At 48.8% G+C, this 16,721-nt stretch overlaps 1 protein-coding gene across 1 annotated transcript in view; it reads left to right on the forward strand.

Annotated features, from left to right (window-relative positions):
* Nucleotides 1–1,121: 1,121 nt before the first annotated feature.
* LOC141106789 (uncharacterized) overlaps nucleotides 1,122–16,721 on the forward strand; it is a 99,078-nt gene continuing 83,478 nt past the window's right edge. The window contains exons 1-8 of the mRNA XM_073597717.1: nucleotides 1,122–1,248; nucleotides 5,413–5,518; nucleotides 5,879–6,134; nucleotides 6,251–6,348; nucleotides 6,431–6,598; nucleotides 6,781–6,916; nucleotides 11,382–12,537; nucleotides 15,843–15,846. Coding sequence (XP_073453818.1) covers nucleotides 5,435–5,518; nucleotides 5,879–6,134; nucleotides 6,251–6,348; nucleotides 6,431–6,598; nucleotides 6,781–6,916; nucleotides 11,382–12,537; nucleotides 15,843–15,846 — 1,902 coding nt within the window. The 5' untranslated portion in view covers nucleotides 1,122–1,248; nucleotides 5,413–5,434. The remainder of the gene's footprint in view (nucleotides 1,249–5,412; nucleotides 5,519–5,878; nucleotides 6,135–6,250; nucleotides 6,349–6,430; nucleotides 6,599–6,780; nucleotides 6,917–11,381; nucleotides 12,538–15,842; nucleotides 15,847–16,721) is intronic.

Raw genomic sequence — 16,721 nt, forward strand, 5'->3', positions numbered from 1 at the left:
TCAAAGGAGGGGTCTTACTTTTGGAGGTGGAGTCAGGTGATTGTCAAGGGAGGGTGAAGACTTTTGGAGGTGGAGTCAGGTGATGGTCAAGGGAGGGTGAAGACTTTTGGAGGTGGAGTCAGGTGATGGTCAAGGAAGGGTGCATATTTTTGGAGGCGGAGTCAGGTGATGGTCAAGGGAGGGCACAGACTTTTGGAGGCGGAGTCAGGTGATGGTCAAGGAAGGGTGCATATTTTTGGAGGCGGAGTCAGGTGATGGTCAAGGGAGGGCACAGACTTTTGGAGGCGGAGTCAGGTGATGGTCAAGGGAGGGTGCAGATTTTTGGAGGTGGAGTCAGGTGATGGTCAAGGAAGGGTGCAAGATGTTGAAGGAGGAGTCAGGTGACATCAATGTTAGGTGATGAGCAATTGAGGGTGGAGTCAGATAAAAGGTAAAGTGGGAGGAGTCAACCGATTGATGAATAGGGTAGCAGGCTGTTGTAGGAGGAGTCAGGTGAAAAGGAAATGTGGGAGGAGTCAGGTGAAAAGGAAATGTGGGAGGGGTCAGGTGAAGAGGAAATGTGGGAGGAGTCAGGTGAAGAGGAAATGTGGGAGGGGTCAGGTGAAGAGGAAATGTGGGAGGAGTCAGGTGAAAAGGAAATGTGGGAGGGGTCAGGTGAAGAGGAAATGTGGGAGGAGTCAGGTGAAGAGGAAATGTGGGAGGGGTCAGGTGAAGAGGAAACGTGGGAGGAGTCAGGTGAAGAGAAAATGTGGGAGGAGTCAGGTGTTGGATAATGAGAGGAGCAGGCTCTTGTGGGAGGAGTTTGATGACAGATAACGATAAGGGGAGGAGTCAGGCGATGTTGAACACTCAGTATCTCTCTGCACACATCCTGACTATCATCTTCTCTCCTCTATGTTGTCAGCCGTCCGTCCCGCCCCGCCCCGAGATCACCCCGCCCACATTCGCTCCCACCTAGACGTCTCGGAGTCCAGGCGACTCCAGAAACCAACATGGCCGCCGGGGAGCGTCCCGACCAGTGCGCATGCACCAAACTCTCTAGTCTCGTCGGCCATTTTCTTGTAGTCAGCAGAGGGGCGGAGCGTGCGGGTGTACTTCCGGGAAGGTCTGCAAAGCTGAATTTCCGGGAAGGTCTGCAAAGCTGAATGGGTATCAGGACCGGACCGGAAGTGATGTCAGGATCACACAGGAAGTAATTTATCAAACACACCGGAAGTCCCCTGTGGGAGGGAAGCTGCAGCAGAGGAGGTAATAAGATCTTATTTTCTATTTACACCCAGTAATCCCCCCGTCATGTCCGTCCTCTTCCTCCATAGTCACTGTGACGTCTTTTATCTCCAGCAGATGATGATACACACATATATAGTGTGGAAACCTAGATTAGCCCCTTCAGGGGCAGAACATTTCTTCATAGTGTTCTCTGTGTCTCCATCATTATTATTATATATAGGACAAATGATTGGTCGTGGAAGGCACAGTCATATAACGGCACCGATCCCCAGATGAAAATAAAATTCAAAAGAGAAAAAGGGTGGGGATTTCAAAGGTGCAAAAAATGATATCAAATGCATTCAATAAAAAATATTATTGTTTTATTTCTTGTCTTGAGGAGCAAAACAAAAAATATCTATATATACCTAAAATCAATGGACACAGGCGAGTGCAGTGTTGTTGTCAAGATGTTGAAACGAGACAGCATACGGAACCCGACATGTTTCGCCCATAGATCGGGCTTCTTCAGGGGAGCTGTCCTTGCAGAGGTACAGGCCTTCTGTGTATGCAATCCCAGAGCAGTGCTTCTATCCCGAATCAACCAAAGTGAAGGGGGCAGCAGTTCCGTTACACTCACACCCCACGGCCCGCTTTCACAGCCAGGGCCACAAGCGGCTGGGGGCCACAGAGGGGACAAAAGGACCGGAATGTAAGCCTTGGAAGGACTTGAAGCCGAGGGACTTAATAGAGCCACCTTACAGCACTAGAGATATTGGGTAGATTAATACTTATGTGGGCAATGGCACAACATGTCCCAAGGGGCTCCGGCCGACATGGGGGGAGGGGACGTCCTATATCTCAGAGGAAGAACACTGGCACTATCAACTCCCATTCTTCAGCTCCCCTGAAGAAGCCCGATCTATGGGCGAAACATGTCAGGTTCCGTATGCTGTCCCGTTTCAACATCTTGACAACAACACTGTACTCGCCTGTGTCCATTGATTTTATGTATATATAGATATTTTTTGTTTTGCTCCTCAAGACAAGAAATAAAACAATAATATTTTTTATTGAATGCATCTGATACCATTTTTTGCACCTTTAAAATCCCCACCCTTTTTCTCTTTTGAATTTTATTATTATATATAGTGCCAGCAGTTTTCTTCCTCTGAGATATAGGACGTCCCCTCCCCCCCATGTTCTCTATGTGGCGGAGGGATCAGAACCTCGCTCAGGTTTTTATTTCTTCATCGCCGTGTATTCCTCCCCCCCCCCCCCCACTATAGTGTTCTGATCTCATCCCATCCGTGTCATAGTGACCCTCCACATTCACCCCACACAGGAGGAGAAACTCCCCCACTTTATTGTGGCCATCCAGCCTCATCTTCTAAATGTACACTGTGACCATTGTGGCAAAATCCCCCCCTCCCCCCTATACTTACCCGATCCCCAACTCCATCCAGCAACTCTCTCCCTCCTCACTGGACAGCGGGAGCCCCCTGCAGGTGTCAGTCACAGCCGACAGGGAGGGAGGGGCCAGGAGTGCCGGGGGTGGGGGGGGGACCCGGGATCAGGAGGAGGATGAGGGGCTGCTCTGTGCAAAACCATCACACAGAGCAGAGAATAAAAAATACATCACAATCATTTTATATACATTTTAAATGGAAATCCAGAATAGGACCTTCTAATCCTAAATCTACTCCACCCCCCCCCCCCCCCACTCCGATACGAACTACCCTGTAGAAGGAAGAAGCTTATACTTACCTGTTCTAAGGGAGGTCCAGACACTCCTCCTGGGGGCTCTGCCTCTCCATTGCTTCGCTCTCCTCCCCTCCCCGCTTTCCCTATTGCTCCGCCCTCCTTCCCCCTCTATTGCTCCGCCCTCCTTCCCCCCTCTATTGCTCCGCCCTCCTTCCCTCCCTATTGCTCCGCCCTCCTTCCCCCCTTTATTGCTCCGCCCTCCTTCCCCCCTCTATTGCTCCGCCCTCCTTCCCCCCTCTATTGCTCCGCCCTCCTTCCCCCTCTATTGCTCCGCCCTCCTTCCCCCTCTATTGCTCCACCCTCCTTCCCCCCGCTATTGCTCCGCCCTCCTCCCCCTATTGCTCCGCCCTCCTTCCCCCCCTCTATTGCTCCGCCCTCCTTCCCCCCTCTATTGCTCCGCCCTCCTTCCCCCCTCTATTGCTTCGTCCTCCTTCCCCCCTCTATTGCTCCGTCCTCCTTCCCCCCTCTATTGCTCCGTCCTCCTTCCCCCCTCTATTGCTCCGTCCTCCTTCCCCCCTCTATTGCTCCGTCCTCCTCCCCCCCCTCTATTGCTGCGCCCTCCTTCCCCCCTCTATTGCTCCATCCTCCTTCCCCCCTCTATTGCTCCATCCTCCTTCCCCCCCTCTATTGCTCCGTCCTCCCCCCCTCTATTGCTCCGCCCTCCTTCCCCCCTCTATTGCTCCATCCTCCTTCCCCCCTCTATTGCTCCATCCTCCTTCCCCCCTCTATTGCTCCACCCTCCTTCCCCCCCTCTATTGCTCCGCCCTCCTTCCCCCCTCTATTGCTTCGTCCTCCTTCCCCCCTCTATTGCTCCGTCCTCCTTCCCCCCTCTATTGCTCCGTCCTCCTTCCCCCCTCTATTGCTCCGCCCTCCTCCCCCCCCTCTATTTCTCCCCCCTCCTTCCCCCCCTCTATTGCTCCGCCCTCCTTCCCCCCCTCTATTGCTGCGCCCTCCTTCCCCCCCTCTATTGCTCCGGCCTCCTTCCCCCCTCTATTGCTCCGGCCTCCTTCCCCCCTCTATTGCTCCGGCCTCCTTCCCCCCTCTATTGCTCTGCCCTCCTCCTCCCCCTCTATTGCTTCGCCCTCCTTCCCCCCTCTATTGCTCCGCCCTCTTCCTCCCCTCTATTGCTCTGCCCCCCTTAACCCCTCTATTGCTCTGTCCTCCCTTTTCCCGATTTCTCCGCCCTCCATCCCCCTCTATTGCTCCGACCTCCCTCCGCCCCTCTATTGCTCCGCCCTCCATCCCCCTCTATTGCTCCGACCTCCCTTCTCCCGATTGCTCCAACCTCCCTCCACCCCCTCTATTGCTTTGCCCCTCCTCTATTGCTCCGCCCTCCATAACCCTCTATTGCTCCCACCTCCCTTCTCCCAATTGCTCCTCCCTCTGCCCCCTCTATTGCTCCGCCCTACAACCACCCTTCCATTGCTCCGCCCTCCATCCCCCTCTATTGCTCTGCCCACCCTCCCCCCTACAGCTCTGCCTTCCCTCCTCCCCCCGACTGCTCCTTCCTCCCTACCCCCCCCCCCCCGACTGCTTTGTCTTTCCTCCCCCCGACTAGCCTGTATTCCTTTAGAAAGACGACCATCCATGCTCCGGCTTCCCGTTATAGAATTAAGCTTGGATGTAATCCCGATATCTTGTTTCCTCATCTCAGCCCTTCTTGTTCTGTCCCTGAAATATTTCCAGTCCCGGCTCTCCCAGTTTGTTTTCACTCCTGATTTCTGCCTAGTTCTAGTCCCTGTTATTTCTGACCTGCTGGACTTCTTGGATTAGACTTTTGCCTCTTGTTACACCTACCAATGACCTTGACTACCATCCTTGACCACTGGTGGGGAGGTAGAGTTGCCACCTCATCCCTTTAAACCAGAACACATATGAATGACACAGGTTCTGAGGCTGATTTAATACAGATAAGGCACCAAGTGAGTTTAATTACCACCTTAATCAGACACAGAACCTGTGTAATTAATATGTGTTCGGTTTTAAAGGGATGAGGTGGCAACTCTATGGGGAGGTCTTCCTGCTAAGGTCTGATAGTCCGGTGGTGTTTAGGTCGTGGGGGCGCCCAAGTTCCAGCAGTGTGCCTGTATAGTGTCCTCATATGGTGGCTGTTGGAGATCAATTGCATTTCCCCTGTGGTCATTGGACTTCAACAGAGACCCAACCCTTAGACTGCACCGATAATGCACTGACCACATAGAAAAATGATGACAGAAGATGGGTGGGGGAACTATCAGTGTTTCTTGGAAAAATTACATTTCTCATATGACAATAAGACCACAGAGATACCGGTCCCCCCAGATCCAAGCAGTACAGACCAAGTACAGAGCCAGGCAATGCTGAGAGTAACATTAACCCTCATAATAACCCCCCCCCCCATATATCCTCATCCTAATATTCTACAACCAGTACAGTCCATATAATTCTCTTTATCTACAGAGGAACCTGCATGACCACATGAATGAGGATGGAGGAGGACCGGAGTCACATGACTGAGAGGATACTAAACCTCACCCTGGAGATCATCTACCTGCTGACCGGAGAGGTGAGGAGGATTCTGGGAGGTCACATGACATCACTCTTATCTCTATTAATAAAACACAGACCTGACCGGAGAGGTGAGGAGGATTCTGGGAGGTCACATGACATCACTCTTATCTCTATTAATAAAACACAGACCTGACCGGAGAGGTGAGGAGGATTCTGGGAGGTCACATGGCATCACTCTTATCTCTATTAATAAAACACAGACCTGACCGGAGAGGTGAGGAGGATTCTGGGAGGTCACATGACACCACTCTTATCTCTATTAATAAAACACAGACCTGACCGGAAAGGTGAGGAGGATTCTGGGAGGTCACATGACATCACTCTTATCTCTATTGCTGTTGGTGTTTCAATACAGAGTTTGCCTCCCGTGAAGTTTGGTGACCGTGTGACCATCACAGTGACTCCACCTCACTCACTGACTCCTGAGAGACACAACATGCAGAAAATTTTAGAAGTCGCCAAGAAGATGATTGAGCTGCTGATGGGAGAAATGAATGGGGCTGGGAATTCTGGAACCGTGTCTACTAAGGAGGAGTGGGAGTATTTAGAAGGACACAAGGATCTCTACAAGGACGTCATGATGGAGAATCAGCCGCCCCTCACATCACCGGGTAAGAGGAGACTTTATTGTAAAGGAGAGAGCAGTACGGAGGGTCCACCTAGATCCCCCATCATCTGATAAACACATAGAAACAATGTATTCAGTCAGTGTGTGTGTTTCCTACAGATGGATCCAGTAATGGGAACCCACCAGAGAGATGTCCCCGTCCTCTGTATTCCCGGGATTCCACACAGGAAGATCACACCATCCCCCACCATCATCAGGTAGATGATTGACAATTATAGGTAGTTATGATTTTTAACAAAAACGTATTTGTTATAATGAATGTTTCATTATATATTTCAGAGTGGAAACATCGAAGACTATAAAATTGTTATTAAAGAAGAGTATAAAGAGGAGGATGAGGAGTACGGAGTGATGGAGGAGTTTTCGGGAGGACAAAAAGACTTGGTGGAGCCACCTAATACCAGGAACCCACCAGAGAGATCTCCACCTCTTCGGGATTCCACACAGGTAGGTCACACCATCCCTCACCATCATCAGGTAGGTGGAGTTGAGGGTCGGGAACATAAAGTGATTGAACACTCTGACATGTGAAGACGATGTGTGGACTCTACAAGATGATATTTTTGTGATCTCACATCATAAATACTTCTATGTTACAGATGTTATTTTCTCCCATTCTGTTGGTTTAGGGTGAAGATCTGATGAACATGAAAGTTGAGGGTGAAGTAGAAGAGACGTATGTGAGGGATGATCAGCAATATACGGAGGAGGCTGGAATGACGAGGACATTCATAGAGGAGGACACTTCTACAGAGATCAGCACAGGTGAGACATAATATATTCTCCTCTTATCTCCGCTCTGTTACTGTTCACTGATTGGTCCAGAGATGAGCTCTGCGCTCTTTTCTGCCCTTCAGCGAAGAGAAAGCGCCATTGCACTTCTGCTTGCACAGCACCACATGGAACTGGTCAGTTGCCCCTGTCCTCCTATAGTGATCCAGTCACTGCCAGTTGTCTGACCCTCATCACCAGCTGTCTTAGTTTGTGAATACCTGAGGCCTCATGGCGCTTTGGGCCTGGTTGCATTACTGCTGCGCAGTGCACCATGTCCTTCCAGTCCCGCTGCTATGGGTGACCCCCTGCCCTGCTTATAGGCTTCTAATGGTTTAGGGGTGATAATTATTAGGTATCCTCGGATGTAGCCAGCACCTGTAATCTGGAATATGTTGCCCCTGTTATTAGAGGGTTTGCAGTACTGGAGTCCTATGCCCTGCCCTTAGGGACCTCCATATCCACCCAGGACCAGAGGCGTAACTAGAACCTGCTGGGTCCCGGTGCAAGAAACCATGAAGGGCCCCTCTGGCCCCCAACCGAGGCCCATCGATCCGACCCTGGGGTCCTTCTCACTGATCCCGGGGGTCTTTACTTCCGTCGCAGGGTCCTTTCACATGTTCTGCAGTGAACCCCCATTCCTGCCATCTTGGGGCCTGCCACGGTGGCGGAACGCCAGGGCCCAGTTGGAGGTGTGACCTTTGCGACCCTGGTAGTTCTGTCACTGCTCAGAACTTTTGTCCATGTGTGCTCCACTCTTCACGCACCTTGACTGCAGAAGCTCTCAGTGTTCTCCAGTCTATCTGTGACCCGGCAGACCACCTCCGAGTCCCAGTAGTCTACTTCTGAGGAGACCCTTTTTTTTTGAGTCACTGCAGTCTGCTGCCATCGCCCCTAGAATCTCAAGGAATTGTGTTGGACTTTAGTGATGCTTTTCGTTCTAGCCGGCATTGGAAGATCAGCCTGCTGTCTCCAGTCTTGGGTCTTCTGGACTAGACTTTGTTGCTTCTGCAAAGTCCTTCCCCTTACACCTGATATTTAAGTTATTCCTCTATCAAGACTAGAAGCACCCTGAAGGATCCTGCCTGAGAGCACGTTCCAGATGTTCCCTTTGCAGAGTGTCTTGCTAACTAGGGTTGTCCCGATACCGATACTAGTATCGGCATCGGTTCCGATGCTGAGTATTTGCAGGAGTACTTGTACTCGTGCAAATGTTCCAGATGCTTCACCCGATACCTGGACACTCAGGAAAATGTTGCATTTAATTTGGAAATCAAGGTCCCAGAGTCTGGAGGAAGAGTGGAGAGGCACAGAATGCAAGTTGCATGAGATCCAGTGTGATGTTTCTACAGTCAGTGATGATTTGGGGAAGCCATGTCATCTGCTGGTGTGGGTCCACTGGGTTTTAACAAGTCCAAAGTTAGCTCAGCCTTCTAGGAGGAAACTCTGGCGCACTTCATGCTTCCCTCTGCTGACCAGCTTTATGGAGATGCTGACTTAATTTTCCAGCAGGACTTGGCACCTGCCCACACTGCCAAAACGACCAATAGCTGGTCACATGATCATGGTATCACTGTGCTTGATTGGCCAGCAAACCGACCTGACCTAAACCCCATAGAGAATCTGTGGGGTATTGTCAAGAGCAAGATGAGAGACACCAGACCCAACAATGCAGATGTGCTGAAGACCTCTATCAAAGCAACCTGGGCTTCTATAACACCTCAACAGTGCCACAGACCCTCATCTGTCAGTCGGTGTCGGAGTGGATTAGTTCCTTCTTAAAGGATCTCTCCTCAGTTGTGGATAGCCATCCGTTTCAGAGAGAGGGTGGAGCATATGTTTGGAGCCTCATGCTTCAGTTGAGATTGCGACAAAAACGGCAGGCTAGATCCCACCAATATGTCACCATGACACGCTCAGCCTCATCCCACACAAGACTTTCCAGCACGCTGGACGATAATCAAAGTTCCTGCAAACTGAGAGTGATCACCACTTCAGATAATGTCACAGTTACCCCGTTACATACAAAAACAGCTGCCAACTCCATGTTCTAATGGGAGCACAAACCTTGCACAATTGTTGTAACAGGTCTGACCGTTAGGAAGTGTCTGTAATACCCGCTGCCACGCAGACAGGGACATTTCAGAGATTTACAGCACAGTAGAGTTCTTCAAAGAGACAGTATTTCTATAAGTTCTGGGTTAGAGCATTTAGAGATAGGCTTAACAATTGTTAAATATTGTTTAATAAGAGAAAAGTAAAAAATAAATGTTTACAGAGAAGGATAATACAAAAGAAAAGCACATAAGTGAGGTGAATGAAGAATCCCCCTCTCACCAGGACATACAACATTGTGTTCCAGAGTGAGAAGAGACCTTCCTGTCTCACACCAGCAACGGGCTGAGCAGCCGTGCTTGGGCCACCACTTAGTAGGGTATATAAGAAGTGGCGACTCAGCACGGTGCCCCAAATGATACAATCTCTGACGAAACGCGTCGGGCGGGACTACTTGCTAACGTCATTACGTTCTCCGGAAGTGGAGCTGAGCCTGTCCGAATTGCTTTTTGCTTTTTTTTTATTTATTTTTTTACTAGGCAGTGACGTTATACATATAGGTGCATTGTATGTGTTAGTGTAAAAACCCAATGGGCAATTTTATTTATTTGCAGCCCTGGGTCTCCCAGTTCTTCCTTAACGTGTACTGACAAGGTGGAGTTTACATGTGGGGAATTCCGCTTCTTGTTAGCAGTGGATCTTGCCAAGGAGAGTCCAGCTAAATCCTTACCTTGTATATCTTTAGCCACCCTATCTGCAGGCAAGATGTTCATCCCTTCTCCTGCATGAAGGGAAAGAAGTGCGGTGAAGGAACTCCCCCCCCCCACAGGTGGCCTTCCCATTACCTATTCTTTCTCTTCTTTCTTCAGTCCTCCTCAGCAGTTATGGGTTTGGTTCCTAAACAGGCTTGTAGTCCTGTCTCTGTGAATCATGTAGTCCTTAAAGCTTTCTTCTGGTAACTAGGGTAGTCTCTGCCTCTTGTCCCTGGGCAGTGCCACTCGCTTACATACTGTACCTCCATCCCTGGGACAAGGAAAGATGTCATATCTGACTAAACGCATCGGACGGTACTACTTGCTGATGTCATTATGTTATCCGGAAGTGGAGCTGAGCCGGTCCGGATTGCTTTTTTTGTTGTTGTTGCTAGGCAGTGACGTTCCTTGTACATGTAGGTGCATTGTATGTGTTAAATAAAATTCCCCTTCAGGTTTTAACACTATTTGCAGCCCTGGGTCTCCCGATTCTTCCTTAACGTGTACGAATAAGGTGGAAGTTGATGGAGGATACATGTGGGAAATTCTGCTTCTTTTTAGCAGTGGATCTTGCCAAGTAGCGTCCAGCTAAATCCCTACCTTGTATATCTTTAGTCCCCCCCCACCATCTGCAAGCAAGGTGTTCATCCCTTCTCCTGTATGAAGGCAAAGAAGTGCGGTGGAGTAACCCCCCCACAGGTGGCCTTCCCATTTCCTATTCTTTCCCTTCTCTCTTCAGCCCCCCTCTCAGCAGTCATGAGTTTGGTTCCTAAGCAGGCTTGTGGTCTTGTCTCTGTGGATCAGGTAGTCCTTAAAGCCTTCTGGGGACTAGGGTAGTCTCTGCCTCTTGTCCCTGGGCAATGTCACTCGCTTACATATTGTACCTCCATCTCTGGGACAGGGAAAGACGTCATATCTGACGAAACGCATCAGGCGGTACTACTTGCTAACGTCATTACGTTCTCCGGAAGAGGAGCTGAGCCGGTCCGGTTTGCTTTTTTGTTGTTGTTGCTAGGCAGTGACGTTCCTTGTACATGTAGGTGCATTGTATGTGTTAAATAAAATTTGTCCATCGGGTTTTAACACTATTTGCAGCCCTGCAGTCTCCCGTTTCTTCCTTAACGTGTACTGACAAGGTAGAGGTTGATGGAGGATAGATGTGTGGAATTCCGCTTCTTGTTAGCAGTGGATCTTGCCAAGGAGTGTCCAGCTAAATCCTTGCCGTGTATATTTTTAGCACCCCCCCCCCACCATCTGCCAGCAAGGTGTTCATCCCTTCTCCTGTATGAAGGGAAAGAAGTGCAGTGGAGTAACCCCCCCACAGGTGTCCTTCCCATTTCCTATTCTTTCCCTTCTCTCTTCAGCCCCCCTCTCAGCAGTTATGGGTTTGGTTTCTAAGCAGGCTTGTGGTCTTGTCTCTGTGGATCATGTAGTCCTTAAGGCCTTCTTCAGGTGTATAGGGTAGTCTCTGCCTGATGTACCTGGGCAATGCCACTCGCTTACATACTGTACCTCCATCCCTTTGACAGGGATCCCTCTGAACGCAGTTCCTTATACTTCCTGTAGGTGGGTGTATAACCCAAAGGTTCCTGAATCCCTGTGTCCCTCAAGGGACACACCATCCTCTAATGCTCTTCTTTCTTTATCTCCAGATTGTAAAATTAAACAAGAGGACCTCACAGAAGATTTTGGTGGACTTCACGGTGCGGATAGACCATTGAATCCCTCTGACTCCGAGGAACCTCGTACCGGTGTTGGAATTCAGGGGGAGAAGACGTTTTCCGATCCCGAATGCGTGGAAAGTTTTACCTTCGAACCAAGTCTCTACATGAAACAGAGATCTCACACGGCGGAGAAGCCGCACGCCTGCCCCGACTGCGGGAAATGTTTTTCAACGAGATCACTAGTGGTCAGACATCAAAGATCTCACACGGGGGAGAAGCCGTATTCCTGCTCTCAGTGCGGCAAATCTTATTCGCAAACATCTCAACTTGTCAGACATCAGAGGTCTCACACGGGGGAGAAGCCATATTCTTGCCCTGAGTGCGGGAAATGTTACCCGGTAAAATATGAACTAGTTGCACATCTAAGATCACACACGGGGGAGAGGCCATTTTCCTGCCCTCAGTGCGGGAAATGTTACCCACGAAAAGCCCAACTAGTCAGACATCAAGTATCTCACTCGGGTGAAATGCCGCATTCTTGTCCCGAGTGCGGCAAATGTTTCATAAGCGAGTCCCACCTCTACAGACACCAGAGGACCCACTCGGGCGAAAAGCCGCATTCCTGCGCAGATTGCGGGAAAAGCTTTTTGGAGAAGTCCCATCTTTACAGACATCAGAGAACTCACACGGGCGAGAAGCCGTATTCCTGCGCCGAGTGCGGGAAATGTTACGCCCGAAAATCGCAACTGGTCAAGCATAAGATGTCCCACACCGGCGAGAAGCCGTACTCGTGTTCCGAGTGCGGGAAACTGTTTTTGAGCGAGTCCAATCTCAACGCTCACCAGCAAACTCACACGGGGGAGAAGCTGCATTCCTGCTCCGACTGCGGCAAATCTTTTTCGGAGAAGTCCCACCTTTACAGGCATCAGATAACCCACACGGGCGAGACGCCCCATTCCTGCCCCGAGTGCGGGAAAGGTTTTTCGCAGAAGTCGCAGCTTTACAGGCATCAGATAACCCACACCCGCAAGAGGCCGTATTCCTGCTCCGAGTGCGGGAAATGTTTTTCGCAGAAGGCCTCTCTTATCAAGCACCAGGGGGTCCACACCACCCAAGGCGGATCGGGGTCTCAAGTTGGGGAAATGTCTTCTACATGAATTGTGTTTTGCCGTACATCGGAGATCTCACGCTGGGAAGAAGCACACCTTGATATACACCTCAGAAAATACGTGGCTAAAACATATCGGACATAAATCCCTGTCTGGCTTTCCCTGCTGTGTATTCTGATCTCCCCTGCCCTTCAGGTGAAGCTTTTACCCCTTTGGCTGCCAGAGACGTTTTGCGTTTTATGCGCATGTTTAACCACTTCCATACCGAGCCAATTCTACCATTCCTCTCCTACATGTAAAAAAAATATATATATATATATATATATATATATATATATATATATATATATATATATACATACACAATATCTCACAAAAGTAAGTACACCCCTCACATTTTTGTAAATCTTTTCTTCTCTCATTTCATGTGACAACACTGAAGAAATGACACTTTGCTACAATGTAAAGTAGTGATTGTACAGCTTGTATAACAGTGTAAATTTGCTGTCCCCTCAAAATAACTCAACACACAGCCAGTAATGTCTAAACCGCTGGCAACAAAAGTCAGTACACCCCTAAGTGAAAATGTCCAAATTGGGCCCAATTAGTCATTTTCCCTCCCCGGTGTCATGTGACTCGTTAGTGTTACAAGGTCTCAGGCGTGAATGGGGAGCAGGTGTGTTAAATTTGCTGTTATCGCTCTCACTCTCTCATACTGGTCACTGGAAGTTCAACATGGCACCTCATGGCAAAGAACTCTGAGGATCTGAAAAAGAAAAGAATTGTTGCTCTACATAAAGATGGCCTAGGCTATAAGAAGATTGCCAAGACCCTGAAACTGATCTGCAGCACGGTGGCCAAGACCATACAGCGGTATAACAGGACAGGTTCCACTCAGAAGAGGCCTCACCATGGTCCACCAAAGAAGTTGAGGTCACGTGCTCAGCGTCATATCCAGAGGTTGTCTTTGGGAAATAGACTTATGAGTGCTGCCAGCATTGCTGGGGGCAATTGAAGGGGTGGGGGGTCAGCCTGTCAGTGCTCAGACCATACGCCGCACACTGCATCAAATTGGTCTGCATGGCTGTCGTCCCAGAAGGAAGCCTCTTCTAAAGATGATACACAAGAAAGTCCACAAACAGTTTGCTGGAGACAATCAGACCAAGGACATGGATTACTGGAACCATGTCCTGTGGTCCGATGAGACCAAGATAAACTTATTTGGTTCAGATGGTGACAAGCGTGTGTGGCGGCAACCAGGTGAGGAGGACAAAGACAAGTGTGTCTTGTCTACAGTCAAGCATGGTGGTGGGAGTGTCATGGTCTGGGGCTGCATGAGTGCTGCCGGCACTGGGGAGCTACAGATCATTGAGGGAACCATGAATGCCAACATGTACTGTGACATACTGAAGCAGAGCATGATCCCCTCCCTTCAGAGACTGGACCGCAGGGCAGTATTCCAACATGATAACCACCCCAAACACACCTCCAAGACCACCACTGCCTTGCTAAAGAAGCTGAGGGTAAAGGTGATGGACTGGCCAAGCATGTCTCCAGACCTAAACCCTATTGATCATCTGTGGGACATCCTCAAACGGAAGGTGGAGGAGTGCAAGGTCTCTAACATCCACCAGCTCTGTGATGTCGTCATGGAGGAGGGGAAGAGGACTCCAGTGACAACCTGTGAAGCTCTGGTGATCTCCATGCCCAAGAGAGTTAAGGCAGTGCTGGAAAATAATGGTGGCCACACAAAATATTGACACTTTGGGCCCAATTTGGACATTTTCACTTAGGGGTGTACTCACTTTTGTTGCCAGCGGTTTAGACATTAATGGCTGTGTGTTGAGTTATTTTGAGGGGACAGCAAATTTACACTGTTATACAAGCTGTACACTCACTACTTTACATTGTAGACAAGTGTCATTTCTTCAGTGTTGTCACATGAAAAGATAGAAGAAAATATGTATAAAAATGTGAGGGGTGTACTCACTTCTGTGAGATACTGTGTGTGTGTGAGTGTGTATATATATATATATATATATATTTTTTATTTTTATAGCAGAGACCCTAGAGAATAAAATGGCAGTCGTTGCAATATTTTTATGTCACACCATATTTGCAAAACAATTTTTCAAACGCAATGTTTTTGCAAAAAGGTAGACTTTAGCGGGACTACGACATTGCGCTGGACAAATCTGACCCCAAATTACTCTTTGGGGACCAGTGACATTATTACATTGATCAGTGCTATAATAATGCACTGATTACTGCGTAAATGACACTGGCAGGGAAGGGGTTAACACTAGGGGGCGATCAAGGGGTTAAGTGTGTTCCCTCAGCGTGTTCTAACTGTAGTGGGGGATGGGCTTACTGAAACATGACCAAGATCACTGCTCCCGTTCACTGGGAGCAGTAGATCCCTGTCATGTCACTAGGCAGAACGGGAAAATGCCTTGTTTACATAGGCACTTCCCTGTTTTGCCTCTCCTCGCCGCGATCGCGGGTCTGCTGGCGGAAATCAAGTCCACGGGGCACGCTCCCGCGGCGGGCACGTGCGCCCGCTTTCCTGCTTTTACGGACTGAGGTACAGGTACGTCAGTTTACGCAGGAGAGCCATTCTGCCGACGTATATCGGCGTGAGGTGGTCGGCAAGTGGTAAACTATAAAAGATGAGGTTGCATCGAGTAAGTAGATACCCAACATGTCAAACCTTCAATTTGCGTGCAGCCGTGAAATGGCGACAAACTCCTGCACCCTATATTTTCCATAGCAACACTTCAAAAGCCCCCTATAGGGCATCAGTTTAGCATTCGGAAGGCTCTCTGCTGGTGGATACCCAACATGTCAAGTCCTAAATTTTGCACCGAGTAGATAGCTAACCAACATGTCAAGCCCTAAAATGTCTACATAGTAAATAAATACCCAACATGTCAAGCCTTCAATTTTGCACCGAGTAAATACAGTAGATACCCAACATGCCGAGCCCTAAATTTTCGGACCTGACCGCGAAAGGGATAAAGAAAAAAAAGATCTGATGAGAGAGGAGCTAGATATTGCTTGTGAATATAGAGCAGGGTAGATCAGACTACATGGGAACCGTGACTATTCAGTGCTATAGGTCCTGCCCAGGCAGCTTAATTATCTCGGAGAGAGCCACCTGGTGGCTGAAAGTGGTAAATATGACATTTACCTTTTTACTTGATAAAAAATAATGCAAATTTTCATATGAAAGAAATCGTGATATTATCCATATATTTCAAATCATTTTATTGTTTGTAACTTGATTGATAAGTCTGCCTTCAGATTTGTCTTATTAAATGTGCTTGTTTTTTTATTTTAGTTCTGTATTTGTGTCTCTGTGTTTTTGTTTTACCAGTATGTAGTTAATGAAAGGGCCAACATGTTCCTTCATAAATCTCAGAACGTATACAGCAATATTTCATCAGTTCATAGGCCTGTATATCATTCCACCCATAATTCCTCCTCTGCATCACAACCTCCAACCACAAGATCATCTTCAAAATGAAAAGGTTTCTAAACCAGGGTTCTATGGAATGCTAGGGTTCCTCCAAAGGTTGCTAGGTGTTCCTTGAGCAATGAGCTATTTCTGCCTTTCCAATAAGTTCCCACTGACACCATTGGTCTATTTAGCTATCTGTAAGGAGATAATTCTTCCCAATGACCACAAGTGTAAAGAATGTGCTTCCTCAACTAGGGCTCCATGGAATCCTAAGGTTCCTCCGGAGTAGGATTTCTCAATCAGGGTTCCATGGAGCCCTAGGATTCCTCCAGAGGTTGCTAGGGGTTCCTTGACCAATTTCTGCCTCTCCTATAAGTTCAATGGAATCCTAAGGTTCCTCCAGAGTAGGGTTTCTCAACCAGGGTTCATCCAGAGGTGTCTAGGGGTTCCTTGAGCAATTTCTGCCTCATATAAGTTTCATGGAATCCTAGGGTTCCACCAGAGTAGGGTTTCTCAACCAGGGTTCATCCAGAGGTTGCTAAGGGGTTCCTTGAGCAGTTTCTGCCTCTCGTATAAGTTCCATGGAATCCTAGGGTTCCACCAGAGTAGGGTTTCTCAACCAGGGTTCATCCAGAGGTTGCTAAGGGGTTCCTTGAGCAGTTTCTGCCTCTCGTATAAGTTCCATGGAATCCTAGGGTTCCACCAGAGTAGGGTTTCTCAACTAAGGTTCATCCAGAGGTTGCTAAGGGGTTCCTTGAG

Source organism: Aquarana catesbeiana, linkage group LG08, assembly GCF_042186555.1.
Source record: "Aquarana catesbeiana isolate 2022-GZ linkage group LG08, ASM4218655v1, whole genome shotgun sequence".
NCBI classification, from domain to species: Eukaryota; Metazoa; Chordata; class Amphibia; order Anura; family Ranidae; genus Aquarana; species Aquarana catesbeiana.